General features: G+C 39.8%; 1 protein-coding gene across 1 annotated transcript; it reads left to right on the top strand.

Moving 5' to 3' along the window:
* The first annotated feature begins 348 nt into the window (after window positions 1-348).
* On the top strand, window positions 349-16,609 carry f8 (coagulation factor VIII, procoagulant component). The gene is made up of 27 exons (XM_053324350.1): window positions 349-567; window positions 795-895; window positions 1,137-1,259; window positions 2,549-2,761; window positions 3,480-3,662; window positions 3,888-3,988; window positions 4,987-5,107; window positions 5,190-5,433; window positions 5,513-5,678; window positions 5,777-5,864; window positions 6,198-6,415; window positions 6,610-6,751; window positions 6,852-7,061; window positions 8,154-8,941; window positions 9,108-9,250; window positions 9,720-9,879; window positions 9,970-10,209; window positions 10,568-10,796; window positions 10,885-11,067; window positions 11,619-11,735; window positions 12,863-12,934; window positions 13,109-13,194; window positions 13,289-13,447; window positions 14,109-14,253; window positions 14,369-14,517; window positions 15,376-15,558; window positions 15,987-16,609. Exons 1-27 carry the CDS (start codon window positions 422-424, stop codon window positions 16,140-16,142), a joined length of 4,866 nt encoding a protein of 1,621 aa, XP_053180325.1. The 5' UTR covers window positions 349-421; the 3' UTR covers window positions 16,143-16,609.
* Window positions 16,610-18,978: the final 2,369 nt, after the last annotated feature.

Below are 18,978 nucleotides of genomic sequence, written 5' to 3'. Positions count from 1 at the left end.
AACTTAACAATTTTGTTATGATGGTTGTAGTTTATTCTTAGGGTTCCCAGGGACACCAGTCTTTAGTCCTTGTATGTTAAATGTGTACATCACTCTGTGTGTGTGTGTGTGTGTGTGTGTGTGTGTGTGTGTGTGTGTGTGTGTGTGTTGGTATTTATGTGTGTGCACAAACTTCTCCCCCGGACAATAACGTCCTATCTGATTCTTCCACAGCAGAGCGTGCGCAATCTCATGCATACACTCCCGCTGTCTAAACACCACGCGCCCCCACACGCCCCACGCAACTTCAGTTTCCCTGTCACTTCTCTTCTCCTCCCCCCTACCCCTATCCCTTTAAATATTTCAATCCGCAGGAGGAGCACCAGACCCGGGGCAGTCTTTGGACGAGGACACTGTGGAACCGACAGGTGTGGACACAACGATGCGAACGATATTTCTTCTCCTCCTGCTGCTCCTCTGCTCCGTGGCAGAAGAGCAGCAGACCGTCAATGAATATTATATTGCAGCTGTAGAAATCGGATGGGACTATATCCACCAGGACGATAGTGAACCCGCGGTCGACCAAAGGTGAACATTTTTTGTTTTTGTTTAATTTGAGCAACCTTCAGCACACGCATGAGAGTCCTTTTTTAAAATGTCATTTTAGTCCTCATATCCAGCTTCCAGAGGTCAGTCCTGTTAAATCAACTGGAAAAAACATAGCATTTTAGCATATTAGGAAGTGGTTTAACAGATTAACAATGATTTAAGACAGGTCAAATATAATAACTTCTATGCCTTTATTTTGTTCATAGGAGGAAATCCAAAGATATTCCTCAAAAATACATCAAGGCAGTTTACAGGGAGTACACCGACCACACATACACTGTCCCCAAACAAAGACCAGCTTGGGCAGGTAAGTCTCCTTCAGTGTTGCTCTGTGTTATACATTTCTCAATGTTGTGTCATTACATACGTTTTCTGTTAGGATTACAACAGTCAGTATTTTTGAGCACACTCTACATGCAAACCAGAGCCTGAAGTCAGCACACATGTTATGAATCTTCGCAGCTGTCAGATCTGTACAGAGCATAGACAGTTTAAGATTTTTTTTTTAATTACAAATTGTTAGAGAAAGTTGTGTCTCATTGTTACAGGTATTCAAGGTCCGGTGATTCTTGCCCGGGCTCGAGACACGGTGGTAGTCCACTTCAAAAACCTGGCCTCTCAGTCCTACAGTATCAGCCCTGTGGGGATCACCTACTGGAAGCACTCAGAAGGTAACTAACTGAAGGGAGGGAACCACTGTCATCATTTGATCACACATCTGTTATTACTTTCTCTCCTGCACTCCTTCACAAACTGTCTGTTAGTCAGCATCATCATGTTCTTCTTGCTCAAGTTGTGAGATCAACTCAGCTTTTTTTGACTCAGTTTCTCAGGAATCAGTTGGTACACTATTACAACGTGGTTGACACAGTTCCTGTAACTTAGACTAAGGAGAATGGTAGGGCAATACACAGGAAAAAGAGTTGCCTCCTTATTCTTCAGAAATTACACTGAGTAACGGTTGGCATTATCTTCTGTGTGCAGATTTTTGGCAGCATGATAGAGTGAATAGTCAGCATGAGTGTGAGCATGAAACAAGGCAGGAAACAAACTTCTAACAAATATTAAAGCTGTAAATCCAAAGCAGTGAGTTCCTGTAAACGGCTCACATCTTCCTGCCACAGGGTAGATTCCTATAAAAGAGTTTATCATAATCTGAAAAGCTGCTTCTGTCACGTTCAGGAATGAGCTTTCATGAAGTAAATCTAATCACATCAATGTGTGACATGCAGGGTGAGGGAAATGTTGGTGCTTGTGAGTGTGTGTGTGGGCCAGTTTGGCTTAAAGCACTTTCAGTGAGACAAACCAGAATTAAAACCAGTTAATTGGGGACAGCTTGTGCAACTGGGCACAAAAGTCGTAAGTTGGTAAAATACTGATTTTTGGGACAGTGGTTAAGGTTACGGTAAGGGTAGGTCACCAGGAAATGAATGCAAGTATATGTAAATACCCCAAAAGTGACAGAGGTAAGACTGAGCGGGGGCTACTTTCAGGGACATATCAGACTAATTGGGGGCATCTTGTCCAATTGTGGACAAAAGCCGCGCCCCCAATTCGCAAAAGGCAGATTTTTTGGTTCAGTGGTTACCAGTAGGGTAAGTCCCCAGGAAATCAATGTAGGTCTATGTTATTTACCCGGAGGTGACCTAGAACAACTTAAATAAATCTAATCTAAATTTAAAAACATCAAAATCTAAGCACGTCAATGTGTGATATTGTGGTCTTAGATACAAAAACACCTATTTTTATTTCCTGTTTTCATTACTTGATGATCAGGATAGTATCTCTTTGAAATTGCATTTATTTTATTTCTTTTTCCCAAGTTGGATTGAATTTAAGTACATGCATTCTTTTAATTACTCATTTCATCCTACATTGACTACCGTTTTCCTTCTTTAAGACCACCAGTGGCTCTGAATCAATACAGAGGAGTCATGCTGTCATGTCTTTTTCCCTCCAGGAGCCGGGTATGATGACTCCACAGCAGGCCAGGAGAAGGAGGATGATGCCGTCTCACCCGGAGGATACTATAAGTACGTGTGGGACATCAGCTCGGAAGATGGCCCAACGGCCAGTGACCCAGAGTGCCTCACCTACTCTTACTCATCCCAGGTGGATACAGTCCGGGATGTCAACTCAGGACTCATCGGAGCCCTGCTCATCTGCAAGCCAAGTCAGTGTGTGCAGGGGGGCAAAAACAGTCATGCATTTTGTCTCTTATTAATAGTTGACACCTTATCTCAACAATTCATTGCTCATTAACACATAAAGGAACACCACCCAAATTCAGACAGACACAGTTGAAGCTTGTTAGATTGGAAAAATTCTCATTGATTTAAATAAAACATCATTAAAAACTGTTTGTCTGGCTATGATAGACTTATATCCAATGAAAAGAGCAAAGATCTATCACTAAAAAGTGCCAGGGTCAAAATAACTATATTATATGAGATGATATGAGAGGAAATATAGTCCATAATGCTATGCAAATGAAGTGAAGGGCTTCTCCGATGATTTAATATTTACTTACTAAAATCAGACTTTTAGGAAACACAGTTTTTAAAAGATTGGTCAAAGGTCTGGTCAAAAATATCCCAAACTATTATGGCTCAAGCCCTAAAAACACTGGATCCTATATTTCACATGATGCAATTTGAAAGTACCTTTTGTCAGACCCAGCCTTACTCATAATGTCTTTAAAACTCCCAGTTTTGCAATGCAAGTCTTCTGTTAAAAAATTAAGATGTTTCTCAAACTTTAGAGTGCTCCTCCAGAACACTTTTCAACAGCTGTTTGAGAAAAAAATGCATGAATGTTAATCTCACTATAGAAATAGACACATTTACAAAAGAATTATTACTGTATGTACTGTAATGTGTGTGTTCCTCTAGGTGCATTGACAGAAGACGGCCAGAGGAGAAATCCAGCAATCGTCCTGCTGTTTGCAGTGTTCGATGAGACCAAGAGCTGGTACGGGGAGGTAGGGGAGAGGAGGAGCAGAGAGAAGTTCAGAAAGAGTGCTGGCAGGAAGAATTACCACACCATCAATGGATACATCAACTCTACGTTACCCGGTAACGAACTACACCGGCTGCAGACAGGCAGTGTCTTCCATGAAGTTGTGTTGTAATGTTAAGTGTTGCTAACACTGTGCTCTGCTGTATCAGTACACTGTATGTGGTCTGCACAGGAATTTGTCCTCATTTGCTCTATGTGTGTGTGTGTGTGTGTGTGTGTGTGTGTGTGTGTGTGTGTGTGTGTGTGTGTGTGTGCGTGCGTGCGTGTGTGTGTGTGTGTAGGTCTGACTGTGTGTAAGGGCCCCCGTGTGTTTTGGCATCTGATTGGGATGGGAACAGCTCCAGAAATCCACTCCATCAAGTTCCACGATCACACCCTGCAGGTAAATCAGGTCTTGACATAAAAAAATGACTCACAGCAAACATATTTACAGGTTAAAGGTTCACCTCTTCACTATTTACACAAATGACTGTATCAGCAGCTATCCTGGGAATTATGTTTTAAATTCTCAGACGATATAGCAATTCTCAGTTTGCTGTACAAAGATGCTGACCCCTCACATTATTTCAATGAGGTTCAATCTTTTGTTCAGTGGTGTGACGACCATCACCTCATTATTAATGCTAAGAAAACTGAAGAGATGTTGATTGACCCTAAGTCAGTAGGTGACCACTCCCTGCTTTTAATCCATGATCAATCAATCAATCAGGTCAGTTCTTACAGATATCTGGCCGTTCACTTGGATAGTCTGTTTAATATGTGTATTTATTATATTTATGTATTTATTGAGTCAACAGGTAGCATTATATCATTTATGGTTGCGCAAATGTGCAATCCAGTCATGTATTATTGTTGTGTAAATGTGCAACTTTACTTTCATTTTCTTTCTTTGTTCTTAACTATGGCGGCAGTGGTCTCAGCACTTAGAACCCAAGACAAATTTCCCTTCAGGGACAATAAAGTATATATCTATCTATATATATCTAAAAGAGATTTTTGTGTATGTTATGATGTTAAAGGTTAATAAATGCAAATCTAAAATATTTTTTAAATTTTTACTTAGTTTGCAGTATGTTTTATTTGTCTGTCAAAAGGGAATCGTCCTGCAAATAAGAAATGCATTACAACTTTCTGGAAATTATTGTCCTTTTATATATAATACTGCAGAAAAAGTAATGGTATAAATATAACATTTACTATGAAGACAGTGTGCAGTATATTGAATTCTTATTTTGCAATGAAGATGATTATAGAAAGGAAAAATATTTTCTAGTTTTTAATTTCAGTCTTTTTTAACTAATTTATAACTTTTATTACTTCTTATATTCTTAGTCAAACTATCTATGTTAAAATCTAGCACATTTGCTGTGGTTTTTCCAGGTGTTGAACCATCGGAAAGCCACCACGGAGGTGACCCCTATGACCTTCATCACTGCAGAGATGAAAACTGCCACTGTAGGCCGCTTTCTGATCAGCTGTCAGATATACGCTCACCGCCACGGTAAGACAGGTCGATTCAGATTGTTTTGCCTGGTTCATATGAGTTAGAACTGTTTGCTAATTTTCACTATTGCTATTTCAAGATGGCATGAATGCTTTCTTCACGGTGGACAACTGCCCAGACCCCATTATTGTGCGTAATGTCAAACAAGACGACTACAGTTATGAAGATTATGAAGATACGTTCAACACCATAAACTTTCAGGCCATCAAGCCACAGATGCATGTCAGATCCAACAGGGGACAGCAGTCTAATACCTGGGAGCATTTCATCGCCGCTGAAGAGATTACCTGGGACTACGCCCCACATCTTAATCCCACAGACAGGTAAGAGAACGGAGAGACAGACAACAGGAATTATTGATTGAACTGAATCGTTCATTTTTTTTTCTCTTTGTCACACTAGTAAGTTGCAGTATGGATATTTACCTGCAGCTCCTCATCACCTCGGCTACAAGTATAAGAAGGTGGTGTATGTGGAGTACACAGACAAATCTTTCACTCAGAGGAAGAATCCTGCCAATACACTGCTGGGTCCACTGTTGAAAGGAAAAGTCAATGATCAGTTCCATGTAAGTGAGTTACAGGCCAGAAATGTGTGAATTTGTGAATGAGAGATTTGAGCTACAACTTTCTATTGATTTTCCACTGGACTGAATTCCGTTTCCAGATCACATTCAGAAACCTTGCCAGCCGCCCTTTTAACATCTACCCCATTGGTCTTACCAAGATCTATCCAATGCAGACATCCACAAATGGTAAGCTTAAGCATGGACACACATCTTGTGCCTGTAAAATTTGATTGCTTTTTGCGCAATTTGAGTGCCCCTAACTAAAAGGCAGTTAGAGGGTCTTTACTCTTTTGATGTATTTCTGTATTTCGGTGATTATCAGCAATACATGCTTTAAAACCCTCCTAATCTTGTAATTGTGTAATGCTGTCACAGAAGATGGAGTGCATTTTGTGTTCAGTGTGTTTGATTTGTCGTTTGCTTTGTTGCATTTAGTGCTCTCAATTTGTTATTTTTTGCTACTTTAGTGTTTTAAATATCCAAAATCAAAGTTTCATTTAAACTCATCAAATTAAACAGCTGCAGAGCAGAACCTGCGCTCCATGGGGGTGCCCCCCAATGGGACATTTGGATACATTTGGAAGCTAACAACAGATGACGCACCCTTGAAGGAGGACCCTCAATGTCTGACCCAGCTGTATCAGAGCACTGTGTCCCGAGAGAGGGACTTGGCCTCTGGGCTGGTGGGCACCCTTTTGATCTGCAAGAGTAATGCCCTCGACCTTAATGGACGCCTGGTGAGAAGAACTTAACATTTATGTATTGAATATGCTCATGCTGCAAATATTTCACTTGTAGACACACTGCTTTATACATGCTAAATCCCTTAGAGTCAAAATGCAAGAGGCTGCAATGCCGTCTTATGTACTCTTGTGTAATTTAATATCCTGTGTCTCTTCTATAATGATCTATTATCTATTTCTGCATGCAGTTGGGGCCAGATAAAGAGTGGAGCCTGATATTTGCTGTGTTTGATGAGAACAGAAGTTGGTACATCAGCGAAAACATTCAATCCAGTCAAAACACCTCCAGCACCACAGATGCTGAATTCTACAACTCCAACGTCATTTACAGTGAGTACTTCTCAGAGTCACTTTCCCTGCTAAGTTCTACTCTGAGCCGAACTGAAGTGAAACAATAACAAGCTTGTGTTGAATTTGCATCCTCCTCCAGGTGTGAATGGCATCATGTTCAGCGGGCGCCAGTTTGTGATGTGCCAGACTGATGTCACCTTCTGGCACGTGGTCAATGTGGGCACCCAGAGTGACTTCATCTCTGTCTACTTCACGGGAAACTTCTTTCGGTACAACAGCCTTTACCAATCCGTCCTCACCCTCTTCCCCATGACTGGCCTGACAGTTCCCATGGAGGCCGAGCTGCTGGGTAATTGAAGTTTTAGCTACAATTCTCTGTTGAAGTACTAACGATCTCATTGGTTAGTAAATGTTGATGGGTGGAACCAAACTTAAAGTAACTAATTCATTTATGACTTTGAGATATACGAAGATGGAAAGCTACAGACTATCTGATATAGACCATACTTGGCTTGTTATAACTTGGAGTGTCAGCTCTGCAAACTAGATGTCCAATATCAAGATAATTATGATAATGACTTTATTTGTATAGCACCTTTCATGCAAGAAATGCAGCTCAAATTGCTTTGATAATGCTAAATATAGACTGCAATTGTTTCAAATTATAAAGTGTTGCTATATCTGACACAAATATAAAAACTTGGTATTATACAAATTTGGTGTAATTTAAGATAATTTGACGTCATTATCAAGTGTCTTGGAAGCCTTTACTCCAATGCAACTTTGATGCAGTAGAGTTTTTGTGGAAAGAAGTATTCAAATGAAAAAAAACAAAAACAGATAATCATCAAATTCAGCAGCTGGTTTATTGTGTTTACGTAGAGTATATATATATTTAGACAAACAGACAGCCTATGCAACTTATCACACTTAATGTAGTTAACAGATCGTTTAAGCAAAAGACTACATAAAACAGTCCATCTCAAACACACTAAATAGTTTTTTCTGGACCAACTGGGTTGGAATATTGTAAGATTGGGATTTCAACATTCAAACAGAGCCACTGACACAGCTACAAGTGTGTCAAGTAGAACTACTTTCACAAATTAAAGGCACTATTTTTCTATTTTTTTCAAACAAAAATGTATGATTACCAGAGTAATTTCTAGGATGATGTAATCAATCAGATAAAAATTTGCCCGACATTTCAACACAGCTTTGACCGTCTCTCTGGAAGTGTAACACACACTGACTGTGTCACAAATCAGAGCATCATTTGTGAACAAGTAGTCAAGCTTCTGCATTTATTGCTTTTTTGGAGCATTGACCTTTAAGACCACTGTCCTATTACCCAGTCTAGACACTTCAGGAAATGCCTGTGTCCTTGTTTCCCCCAAGCCTCAACTGAGTCATATTAACTCTGACATATTTTTTCTCTCAGGCGAGTGGGAGATCAGTGCCTTCGATGGCAGCCTCAAGAGTCGAGGGATGAGCATCCATTACTCCGTTCGTCCTTGCGACAATGGAGACCTCCCACTAGTTGATCGTGATGTAGATGAAGATGATATCTCTGACTATATCGATGGCATAGATCCACAGCCAAGAGGGATGAGATCTCAAAAAATGATTAAGTTGTGCGAAAAGTCCCTCACCAACAGTACCCAGTCAGCAGTCACCACTGGTCAAAACATCACTACTGATGGAAAATTAAGATGCAAGCCATCATCAGAGGGAGGAAACAACATGACTGAGGGAGTAATCCCACAGGATATCTTGGATGAACTTGCAGGAGAAAGGGGCGGTAGACAGAGGCGACAGTCAGAGGGAAACTGGACGGATGGAGACATCAGCTCTGGAGCCACAGAAGATGGAGAAACTCAGATGGAGATTGAAGGAGAGATAATGGAAAATAGGACTGATACTGGTGCTGAGGTAAAAGCTGGGGAGATGAGGGAAATGCCAAGTGAAAAGAATGACACAAAGGAAGAGCTTGAACATAGCAATGACATCTTACTGGACAGTAATCCACTGTTGAACAAGAAGGTCTCAACTGTAGGCATACACAGTTCACAAGAGATGGATCAAAACCTAGGGCTACAAAATCACATTCAGACTGAAACTGAGAAACAGACAGTGGACCTGCAGGGTCTGGATTACAACTACACTGATGATGACAACAACGCAACACAGATTGATCTGTCTCTAGAGTATGATGACTACAGCGAGGAGGTACTATTGTCTGTATGTGTGTGTGTGTGTGTGTGTGTGTGTGTGTGTGTGTGTGTGTGTGTTTGTGTGTGTGATGTATGTTCCCATATGAGTTATTCCATATACAAGTGCCACAAACCAAAATGTTTCCCCTCTCACTTACAGTAAATACTTCATTTTATTATAGGTGAACAGCACATCAGGCATATTTGCCTCAGATTACATTGACGTGCGCTCCGGAGGGGTTAGATCTGAAACCTACTACATTGCTGCAGAGGAGATCACCTGGGACTACGGCATCACAAAACCAATTCAGGTTATCAAACCCAGGTAGGGATTACATGTCATGGATTTAAAAAGAATAGTTTGGCATTTCTGTAAATACAGTATTCACTGTCTTGCTTAAAGTTATACAAGAAGCTACTAGTTAGACTAATGTAGCGTAAAGACTGTGGGTAGGGGATACAGATTGTTTTCTGCCTTGTTTGATTGATTCAAAGTTTTATATTTCTTTCAATTTCTTGGAGAAGTTGCATCCAAAAAATAGTTATTGTCATACAGAATCGTGAATTGTTATTTTTCTACTTTGGTTTTTAACAAATCTAACAAAGAATATATAAAATGTTGATTAATTAGTTTTAGAGGTTCTTGTGGGACAGTTGTTACCGGATATCAAGCTAGTCCTCGTTGTCCTCCTCCTCCTCCTCCTCCTCCTAATTTTCTCCTCTTATAGCCAGTACATTAGCCTTACATCCAAATTTTTCCCTTATTGTTTTTCACCTCTTTATTAACCCTTTAGAGAGATGCGTCGCGGGATGAGGAAGTTCCTGCCAGAGTATAAGAAGGTGGTGTATCGAGCCTACAGAAATTTAGACTTCCTCGTTCCTCTAGGACAGCCTCAGGAACACCTGGGAATCATGGGACCTCTCATCAGAGCTGAGATCAATGATCTCATCACTGTGAGTTAGACTATGACTATACAAACAAAACTGCTTTTAAAACACTTAATGTTGGTGTGTTGGTGAGTTGTGTTTTCTCCTTTTATCAAGGTGATCTTTAAGAACAAGGCATCCAGGCCTTACTCCTTTCACCTGCATGGAGTCTATGACCGCAGCCAGGGGGCCGGCGTGGCCCAAACCTATTCCTCCTCTGCACCGCCCGGGGTCCCAGGAGAGCCTGTGGCTCCTGGGGAGGCCCGAACTTATAACTGGAGGGTAACCAAAAAACAAGGTCCCACTGACACAGAATTTGACTGCAAGACTGGAGCATACTACTCCACTGTGGACAAGGTCTGTATAGGCCTGTTTTAGCATCATGTTTCACCGCTATTAATAAGTGAATCTGTATTATTTTTCAGTTTTGTCCTTAACATCTGCATGTGCAAATGAACATTATTATTGTTTTGAAATTTGAAGTATTTAGCCTTAAGTAAAATGGCAGCAGTTTTACTTTTACTTTTATTTTATTTTTTTTGTGTTGTTGTTGGTGGTTTGTTTTTTTGTTTGTTTTTTTAATTCTTCAGAAATGTAAACATAAAATAAAAAACAATCAAGCAGCAATCACAAACATTTCATCTTTGTTAAATTAATGCTACAATCATTAGCTTTAGTTATAAAACAAGTGCCTATTTCTTTGTTTATGTTCCAGGAGAAGGACCTTCACTCAGGTCTGATCGGCCCGCTGGTTATCTGTAAATCTGGGACCCTCCGGACTCGTCAGCACACGCAGCCAGACATCCAGGAGTTCACCCTTCTCTTCCATACCTTTGATGAAACTAAAAGCTGGTACCTGGAGGAGAACCTGGAGAAATATTGTGTCCCACCCTGTCAGGCCAACCCTGAGGACCCGTTGTACCACATGACCAACAAGTTTGCAGGTGGAGATAATCAGTTAATTGTTAGTGTCATGTTGTGTTCAGCTGTCATACTTTTTCTCATGAATAACGGCCATCTTTTTTTCCACAGCTATAAATGGTTATGTAGCAGAGACTCTTCCTGGTCTGTTGGTGGCCCAGCACCAGTTAGTCAGGTGGCACCTTCTGAATGTGGGAAGTGATGGAGAGTACCACGCTGTGCACTTCCATGGTTTGCCTTTCACTATTCATACTGAACAAAAACATCGTATGGGGGTCTACAACCTTTTCCCTGGTAAATAAACACACAGAATTTACAATTAATGTATCACACTTTATAGTACTTTATATCATTTTTTTCATATTCTACATACACCCTTTCTCCGTCACTTTCCCACACCCTCTCTCTTTCACATATAGTACACATATGACACATAAACACACTGTTCATCAACACATTTTAATTTTTTGTTACAGGACGCCAATAGGAATGTGACACCCATCCACCTTTATTCACAGTTTTCCAGTATACTGTATTACTGATACAATCAATGTGCTGTCTATTCTACAACATGTTATTCATTGGCCCAATCTAATTCCACAGGATTGACTGTATGTATAAACATCTGAAAACACAAACACATCAACTGTGTTTTTAAGACTCAGGCTACTGTAGTAACATTAGAAATTCCTGTGGAAAAAAGTCTTTCTGTGGGAACAGTTTCCTGATATGAAGCCTAGCAGAAAAATATAGGTCCCACCCTGTTCTTGTCTCTATTAGCTTACTTTAACTCTGCAACAGTCATTCTTGACTCTCATTACTGTCTGCTTCTTTCCCCCCTTCAGGTGTGTTTGGTACAGTGGAGATGAGACCCCCAACAGTTGGCACATGGCTGGTGGAGTGCACCATAGGAGAGTACCAGCTGGCCGGCATGAGGGCCAAACTACTGGTCTATAATCCACGTAGGTACACGTGTCACATACTGTGTCTGTGAAAATGATTGTTTATAATGTAATACAATCTAATGATGATAATAATAATAATAGTTGTGATTTATATAGCGCCTTTCACAAACCCAAGGACGCTTTACAAAATATAAAACAAACAAACAAATAAACAAACAAACAAAATCAAGACTGAGCAGAAGAGGAAGAGAACTGTTCATTGAAGAGAAAGGGTTTTTAACTGGGAATTAGAGCAGTAATTGTGGATTTACTGTTTTTTATTTACTTACTTTACTAAAATATTTCATACAACAATATCAGTTGGTGTGGCCAGTCTCCAATACTTTGGTCCTGAGTAAGATATCTCACCAGCAACTGAATTGATTGACAAGAGTTTGTAGGCATATTTTCATGCTAATTTTAGTATTAAACTTGGACCACGGTGCTACTCGAGTCCAGTAAAATAAAGCTTGGACCGATGAAAGTTGAACTAAGTCTGGCAGGGAAGAACTTAGCCTGAAATGCTGAATCTAAGATGCCCTAAAATGGTCACTTAAATCTTTTTGATTGAGTAACAAAATAGCTTTCTCTCTTGCATTACCCTTATTTTTCCTCACTAATATTTTTTGTTGATTTATCACTTTGTTCTGTGTTGTGTAATTAGCCTGACAGAGATTTTGCAACACCAGAAATCTGATTAGTGACAGCTATAGTAGATTAAATGCCAACTCCTGACACTGCACTTTGAAGTGTTTCATAACATCATATGAATCATGTCAGAGACTTTCCCCACATTTTCAACACTGTAAAGTATTTACAGTTATTATCTTAGTTATGGGGCTTTTTTTTTCGTAATAATGATTTCTCACATAGCAAAGTCCAAATATGAGCTAAAACCTGAAAGTCCCAAAAGTATTAGAATGTACCCCCCCCCCTCCCCTTTTGCATACACTGTAAAGATCAAGCATGAATCAACTTTGGCTTCAGCTAAGAAATTGCACTGTTAAAAGCATGGAACCCCTAATTCTGTACAGTCTAGGTATATTAAGTGATGATAAATGTATTTGGGAATTTCTGAATGGGATAATTACCTTGAACATTTGACATGCATCAATAAGCTGGAATTTTCTCATACTGACTTGCAGGATGTGTCTTGCCTCTGGGAATGAAATCAGGAAGGATTGAGGATTCCCAGATCACAGCATCAGATCACATAGGTAGACAACTTTTTTTTTTCATGTAACATTGTAAGTATACCAAGAATACACTTAATACTTGTTCGTGTTTGCAGAAAGAGGAAGTGCTTGCCTAATCATTGTCACCAGGCAGCTTTATAAAATCTGAAAGCCTGGAAATTATTACTAACTTGGATTATAACCATGTGTGTGCAGATAGCTGGGAGCCGAGGCTGGCGAGGCTAGATCAGTCTGGTTACATCAATGCCTGGATGGGCCGAAACACAAAGTCATGGATACAGGTTAGATATACGGCTCTGCATTTACACTGGTTGTGGTCATGTTCACATGTAAAATACCACAGTGAAATGTAATGTTGTGTGTGTGTTTTATTAGGTTGACCTCCTGAAGCCAGCTCTGCTGCATGGTGTGCAGACGCAGGGAGTCAGGTCAAAGCTGAGGGATAAATTCATCTCAGTCTTCAACGTCTCCTACAGCCTGGATGGGGAGACATGGACCACTTACAGAAGAAACAGCACCATAAGGAACGCGCATGTATGTCTTCTGTTGTGGTAGTCTGTTACAGTTGGGTTACTGTTACCATTTGACTGCAGTAAAAATGTTGATCCTTGAGTTGTTGCTGAAACTGAACATGGAATTCAAGCATGTAATCTATACAATTTCAACAGTTTCTCATTTTTAGAATTAAATATACTGCAGAATTTTTATAATGCCAACAAATGGTGTGCAAATACCTTATATAATTGTATGGTAATACGTTTTTTAGCAGGTATCATTTTGGAAGCTGGTCTCAGTTGTACATTTATGATTTATGATGAAACATTGATTCAGGAGAACATTAAATAAGGAAATGTTACGCCAGACATTAAAAAGGCAGTTGTTCAGCAGCTGGCCGTGGGTGTTTGAGCAGCAATAAATGCACCAAAAGGCAAGTTAAACCATGGTATGATGCTGTTAAATTGGGAATAAAATACAGAAAAGGCAGATAAATAGCTCATCGTAATGGTTAGCCTATGTCAAGCAAGTTTCAAGTCTCTGCAAGTTGAGATATAAGGAAACCAGCTGTTTCCTGGAATGTTGGAAATCAGCCCAAAAACGTGTGCTTTGGTATGATTTGAAGTATGCTTGGCCGTTATTAATTTGTAGGGTACTATCAGCATGATCATTTAAATCTATTTGTGTGGCCCTGTTTTAGATGTTTTATGGCAACATGGACAGCTCCAAAGTGAAATACAATCACTTCTCTCCACCGTTTGTGGCTCGTTACGTCAGGATTCAGCCAATGGACTATAGAATTAGGCCTGCCCTCCGAATGGAGCTGCTGGGCTGCGATCTCAACAGTAAGTTTTACTGTATTCTGACAAAATGTATCATATTGTTGATTTTATTGTATGAAGGTGCTAAGAATGACTGTGATATGTGTGTGTGTGTGTGTGTGTGTGTGTGTGTGAGCAGGTTGCTCTCTTCCTCTGGGGCTCCAGAGGGGACTGATTCCTGACAGCAGCTTCAGTGCCTCCACATTTCATTCATCCCTGCTGCGTAGCTGGAGACCCTACCTCGCCCGCCTCCACCAGGAAGGCAGCGCCAATGCCTGGAGGCCAAGGGTGAGTGGTGTTTTTCCCTTTTTTTCTTAAACACATTTTAATGAAAAAGTCACACTGCAAGCCTCTTGTTTCTCAATCCAGATTAGGAGACAGTGTTGTGTATTATAACTGCTCTCCTTTTATTATTCAATCCTGTTGTTCCTCCTCTCCTCTCTTCTCCAGCTTATCATTTTCACACTTTGCAGCACTGAGGTGTAGAGGTGATTTGTCCTTCTTGTCAAACTGTTGACCTTTTATTAAAAAGCACATGCCAAACAGTAGCACTTGTGATCTCCAGATAGAGGTCATGGACTGGGGGCCTGTAATCACAAACATAACTTCTACTGAACAGTGTCTTAATGTGGCTGCAAAATCCTAAAAACCTCAGATGAACAAATGTTTTTAAGTTTCTGCATAGTAGCTGTAGCCAGCTTTTCTACATTGTTTTTAACATTTGTCTAAGCAGGAAAATGGGGGGGGGGGGGACAAGGAAAAAATATAGCAGTTCTTGGCTTTAAAAGGAAGGTGACATTTGAAACCTTCAATCATTTTTGTTCAGGGCCTGTCCTATAACCAAGCAAAAAAGTTATCAGTTAAAACCCAACCTAAACCTAGAATTCATGAATGATGAATAAAGGATTTAAAATGGGGAAGAGATCTCTACATGAACAGTTAATCTGGTTTGCACCCACATTAATGGAAAACAGTGGAAAGACAGATGCACTGCCAGGAACATTTTCTTGTTTACAAGTTTCCTAGATATTTTAGAGAAATGTGGGGGAGGGAGTCCTGGATTTGTGGTGTTCCTATTTCCCCTTTCTTTCTAAATATTTTGTAAAACTCATTTTTCTTGAATTCCAAAAAATCTCTCTACCCCAGTACAACAATCCGCATGAGTGGCTGCAAGTGGACCTGGGGACTGTCAAACGCATCACAGGTGTGTTGACGCAGGGAGCGACGTCACTGCTGACACAGATGATGGTCACAGAGTTCTCTGTGACCATCAGTCACAATGGACGCTCCTGGAACACTGTGTTAGAGGAGAACTCCCAGAGAGAAGAGGTACACCATGTTTTCCAGTATCAACTAACATGATCCAGTTTCCTGCCTGACCACAGCTCCATAAAGCTAAAACTGCCCTGACTAATATGTTCTTTACTCATTTCATTTATTCCTTTGATTAATCAGTGATGAAGAGGGACTACTGTTTCTCAGTGTTTCCTTACTGTTACATAGAGGAATGAGTAACTGTTTTACAGAGCTGACAACCCACCCAAAGAATCCTATTACACAGAGTTTTGATGATTTAGTGACACATAGTGGACTGACTCATTGCTGTTTTGAAAGCCTCCAAACAGACATCGGATCTGTAAAACTCTTAACATAAATCTCCAAAAAAAAAGATTGTTGCTGATTCTAATCTGTATTTATTGTCATAATCCTTTGTATTACACCTTTTCATTTCTTTCATCTCTTTTTTCCTTCCTTAGATCTTCACAGGAAACAACGACCCAGATGAGGAAGCTCTCACTGTTTTTAATCCTCCTCTGTTCGGCCGCTACCTCCGCATCCACCCTCGGGGTTGGGTGAACGACATCGCTCTGCGTCTGGAGGTGCTGGGCTGTGACACGCAGCAGGAACTCTGACGCACCGTTGGACAAACCCACAATCTGCACACAGTGACATCTTTTAGTGAAAGATGTTAAATTCTTCATTTACGTATTAACTGCTTGAATTTCTGTGACAGAAGCTATTTTGAAAAAAAAGATTGTGTTAGAGTTATTTTTACCTTTATACAGCAAATTTGCAAAATTGTGCTTAAGGGTCATGTAAAAATGTAAACATGTTAATGGAAAAAGAAATCCAGTTTAAGGTGTCAGTTTAAACAAGGCCTCAGTGTTTTAACAAACACAGCTGAGCTTCAGTATTTAGCTTTGCAGCACACCGCTGTGCTAACTTACAGAGCACACCTTTTGAATGTAAGCTTGTGTAAATATATCAGACTCAGACAGTTGTATACAGTTTGAATGGTTGTTATGTATCATTGGAAAAGTTTGTAATAATGTATTTTTCTGCTTTATTAGCGTTTCTATAAACACTGAATCTTAAAGAACTTCCCTTGCATTCATTTCTCACCTCCTTCTGCACACAAACACAGTAACAGGACACACACACTTCCTTCTGAGCTGAAGTCAAAATGTTAACAATTATGTTTTCAAAAGTCTTAACCAAGTGCAGGTATTGGTTCCAACATGCACAACAAGATAAATCAAGTGCCACTTGATGTAGCTGTTTCCTGTCATGTTCTTCATTTCCAATCAGGAAAGGAGCTCTCTTTGTTTGCGTTTGTTTTCTTCCCTCTTTCCAGCACATTATCTCTGTTCTATCTTCAGTCCATCTGTATGCAGTCCAAAATGTTCCTGAACTGTTATTACGGCTTATCCAAGTTCACCAGGGCCTCCCAGCACAAACAATACAGCAACTCTACTCCAACATTGTTCTGTTATAAGTTAAAAAAGCACTTGTGCAAAACAGAGGAAACAGTGTTTGCATGTTCACAGACAAGGATGAAACGTTCGCGTGTGCATGCTTGTGTCAAGGCTGTATGTTTTGGGCCAGACTGTGTGAAGGCTGACCTCTATCGCCCTGTTATCAGCTAAGGAAGTTTCCAGGCAGGGGGTGTGTTTCGTTTGGATGGGATGTGTGTTGGAAGAGACAGGGCAGTAACACATAATGCCTGGTTGTCACACTTTATCTCCTTGAAAACAATAACATACAGTCTGTGTGCCTCTTAGAAACAGACAGAACACCTGTATCCAGCGTCCACTAACATATAACACTCATGATGTGAAGCAAATGAAGCAGACGCCATGGCCTGTTGCCCAGGTGTGATTACTTATCAGTTGCTGGGATTGTGTTTGCAGCGTGAGAGAGAAACAACGGCACAGAATACAATCTACAGTGTTAACACAGCTGATGGTTTTACATGATTCACTCATTAACTTCACATTATTGCCATCTAATGTGTAAAATACATATTCACAAGCTCTTCAACACGACGACTTGAAACTTGACTGAAACAAATAACCCGACAGAGCAAACAATTCAACACAATTATTGCCACTGTGTTGCATGACATGTAAACTGTTATTTTCATTGGCAATTCATTTATAGATTATTTTAGTTGTTTAGTCATTAGAATCTCAGAAAATAATGAAAAATGCTCAAAAAGTAACAAAAACAAAGAAAAGCAGCAAAGCATCAATTTGAGAAGCTGGAAACAATGAATGCTGCTTTTACTGGTGAAGGACTTCAACACTTAATTGATTATCAGAGTTGTTGTTCAATCTAATCATGTTAGTGCTGAGCAGATGTGTTTATGGGACACTTTAAAACTCTTTAAACCTCTTTAACGCAAGAACACACCAAATTCACAGAATTTTGTCATTGTCTCTTTGAAATCTCTGTAAGTTCATTTTCTTGAGAACAACACCTGCCTAGAAGGAAGGACGTTGAGCTAAAACTATGCCATGTTCTTTGGCAAAAATATGCAATTGACCACTAAGGCCCCTCAACAACTTCTTTTTCCTTCCTTTTTTAAGTTTGCAGAAGTTCAAGCTTGCTACTACCTAGAAAAACAAAGTTACAGTATTATACTTCAAGTCTCTGAGTCTTTGGATGAATGTACTTGACTGAAGGTAAATTAAGATTTCAGTGAATTACTCTCACTGGTTAAAGAAGACAGAACAGATAACAGAAACACATCTCCGTCAGGTTTGAATTGTCCAAAATGTACAAATCTGTGATGAGTTCAGTTTCTCACTGTGAAGCCTGGTGAGCAATTGCCACTCTTTCATTTGTCACAACCTGCTAATATGCAAAAACAGCATAACTCTGCAGACTAACTCTGATCCTCTGGAGGCTCATCAGCCAGATATGATTCTCATCAAGTGACAGGAAAGAAAACTGTGTGACACAACAGAAAAAATGACCACAGTTTTATCACCCTCTTACATCACTTCCTGACATGGTCCTAGGCACCCCTGGCAGTAAGATAAAAGAAACCACAAGTAGGCCTTATGTACCCCTTCTTCTTCTTCTTTTTCTTCTTCTTCTTCTTTACAACATAATTTAAAGTGATGACATGTCTTTGTACATATTTTGTTCCATGCAAAGAAGTAGTATAATAATACTATACTAATACTATACTAACAATTATATACTTTGGAACTACAGTAGAGGAAGTATTTTTACTGTCATATTGTCAATGGCAAACTATCATACTTGTTTACTATATAAACATCCTAAACATGTCAGTACCTCCACAGCGACATAAGAGACCACCTAACATCTGTTAAGAATGACATTCTCAAACTGGTGGGTTTCATTAAAGTGTTTATTACTTACATCAAGCACTGAGACACTCACTCACTATAACTACTATGATTTCTAGGTATTATGTTGAATCAGCGATTTTTAAAA

This window comes from Scomber japonicus, chromosome 8 (genome assembly GCF_027409825.1).
Source record: "Scomber japonicus isolate fScoJap1 chromosome 8, fScoJap1.pri, whole genome shotgun sequence".
Lineage (NCBI taxonomy): Eukaryota > Metazoa > Chordata > Actinopteri > Scombriformes > Scombridae > Scomber > Scomber japonicus.
This window is presented reverse-complemented; position numbering and strand designations above follow the sequence as displayed.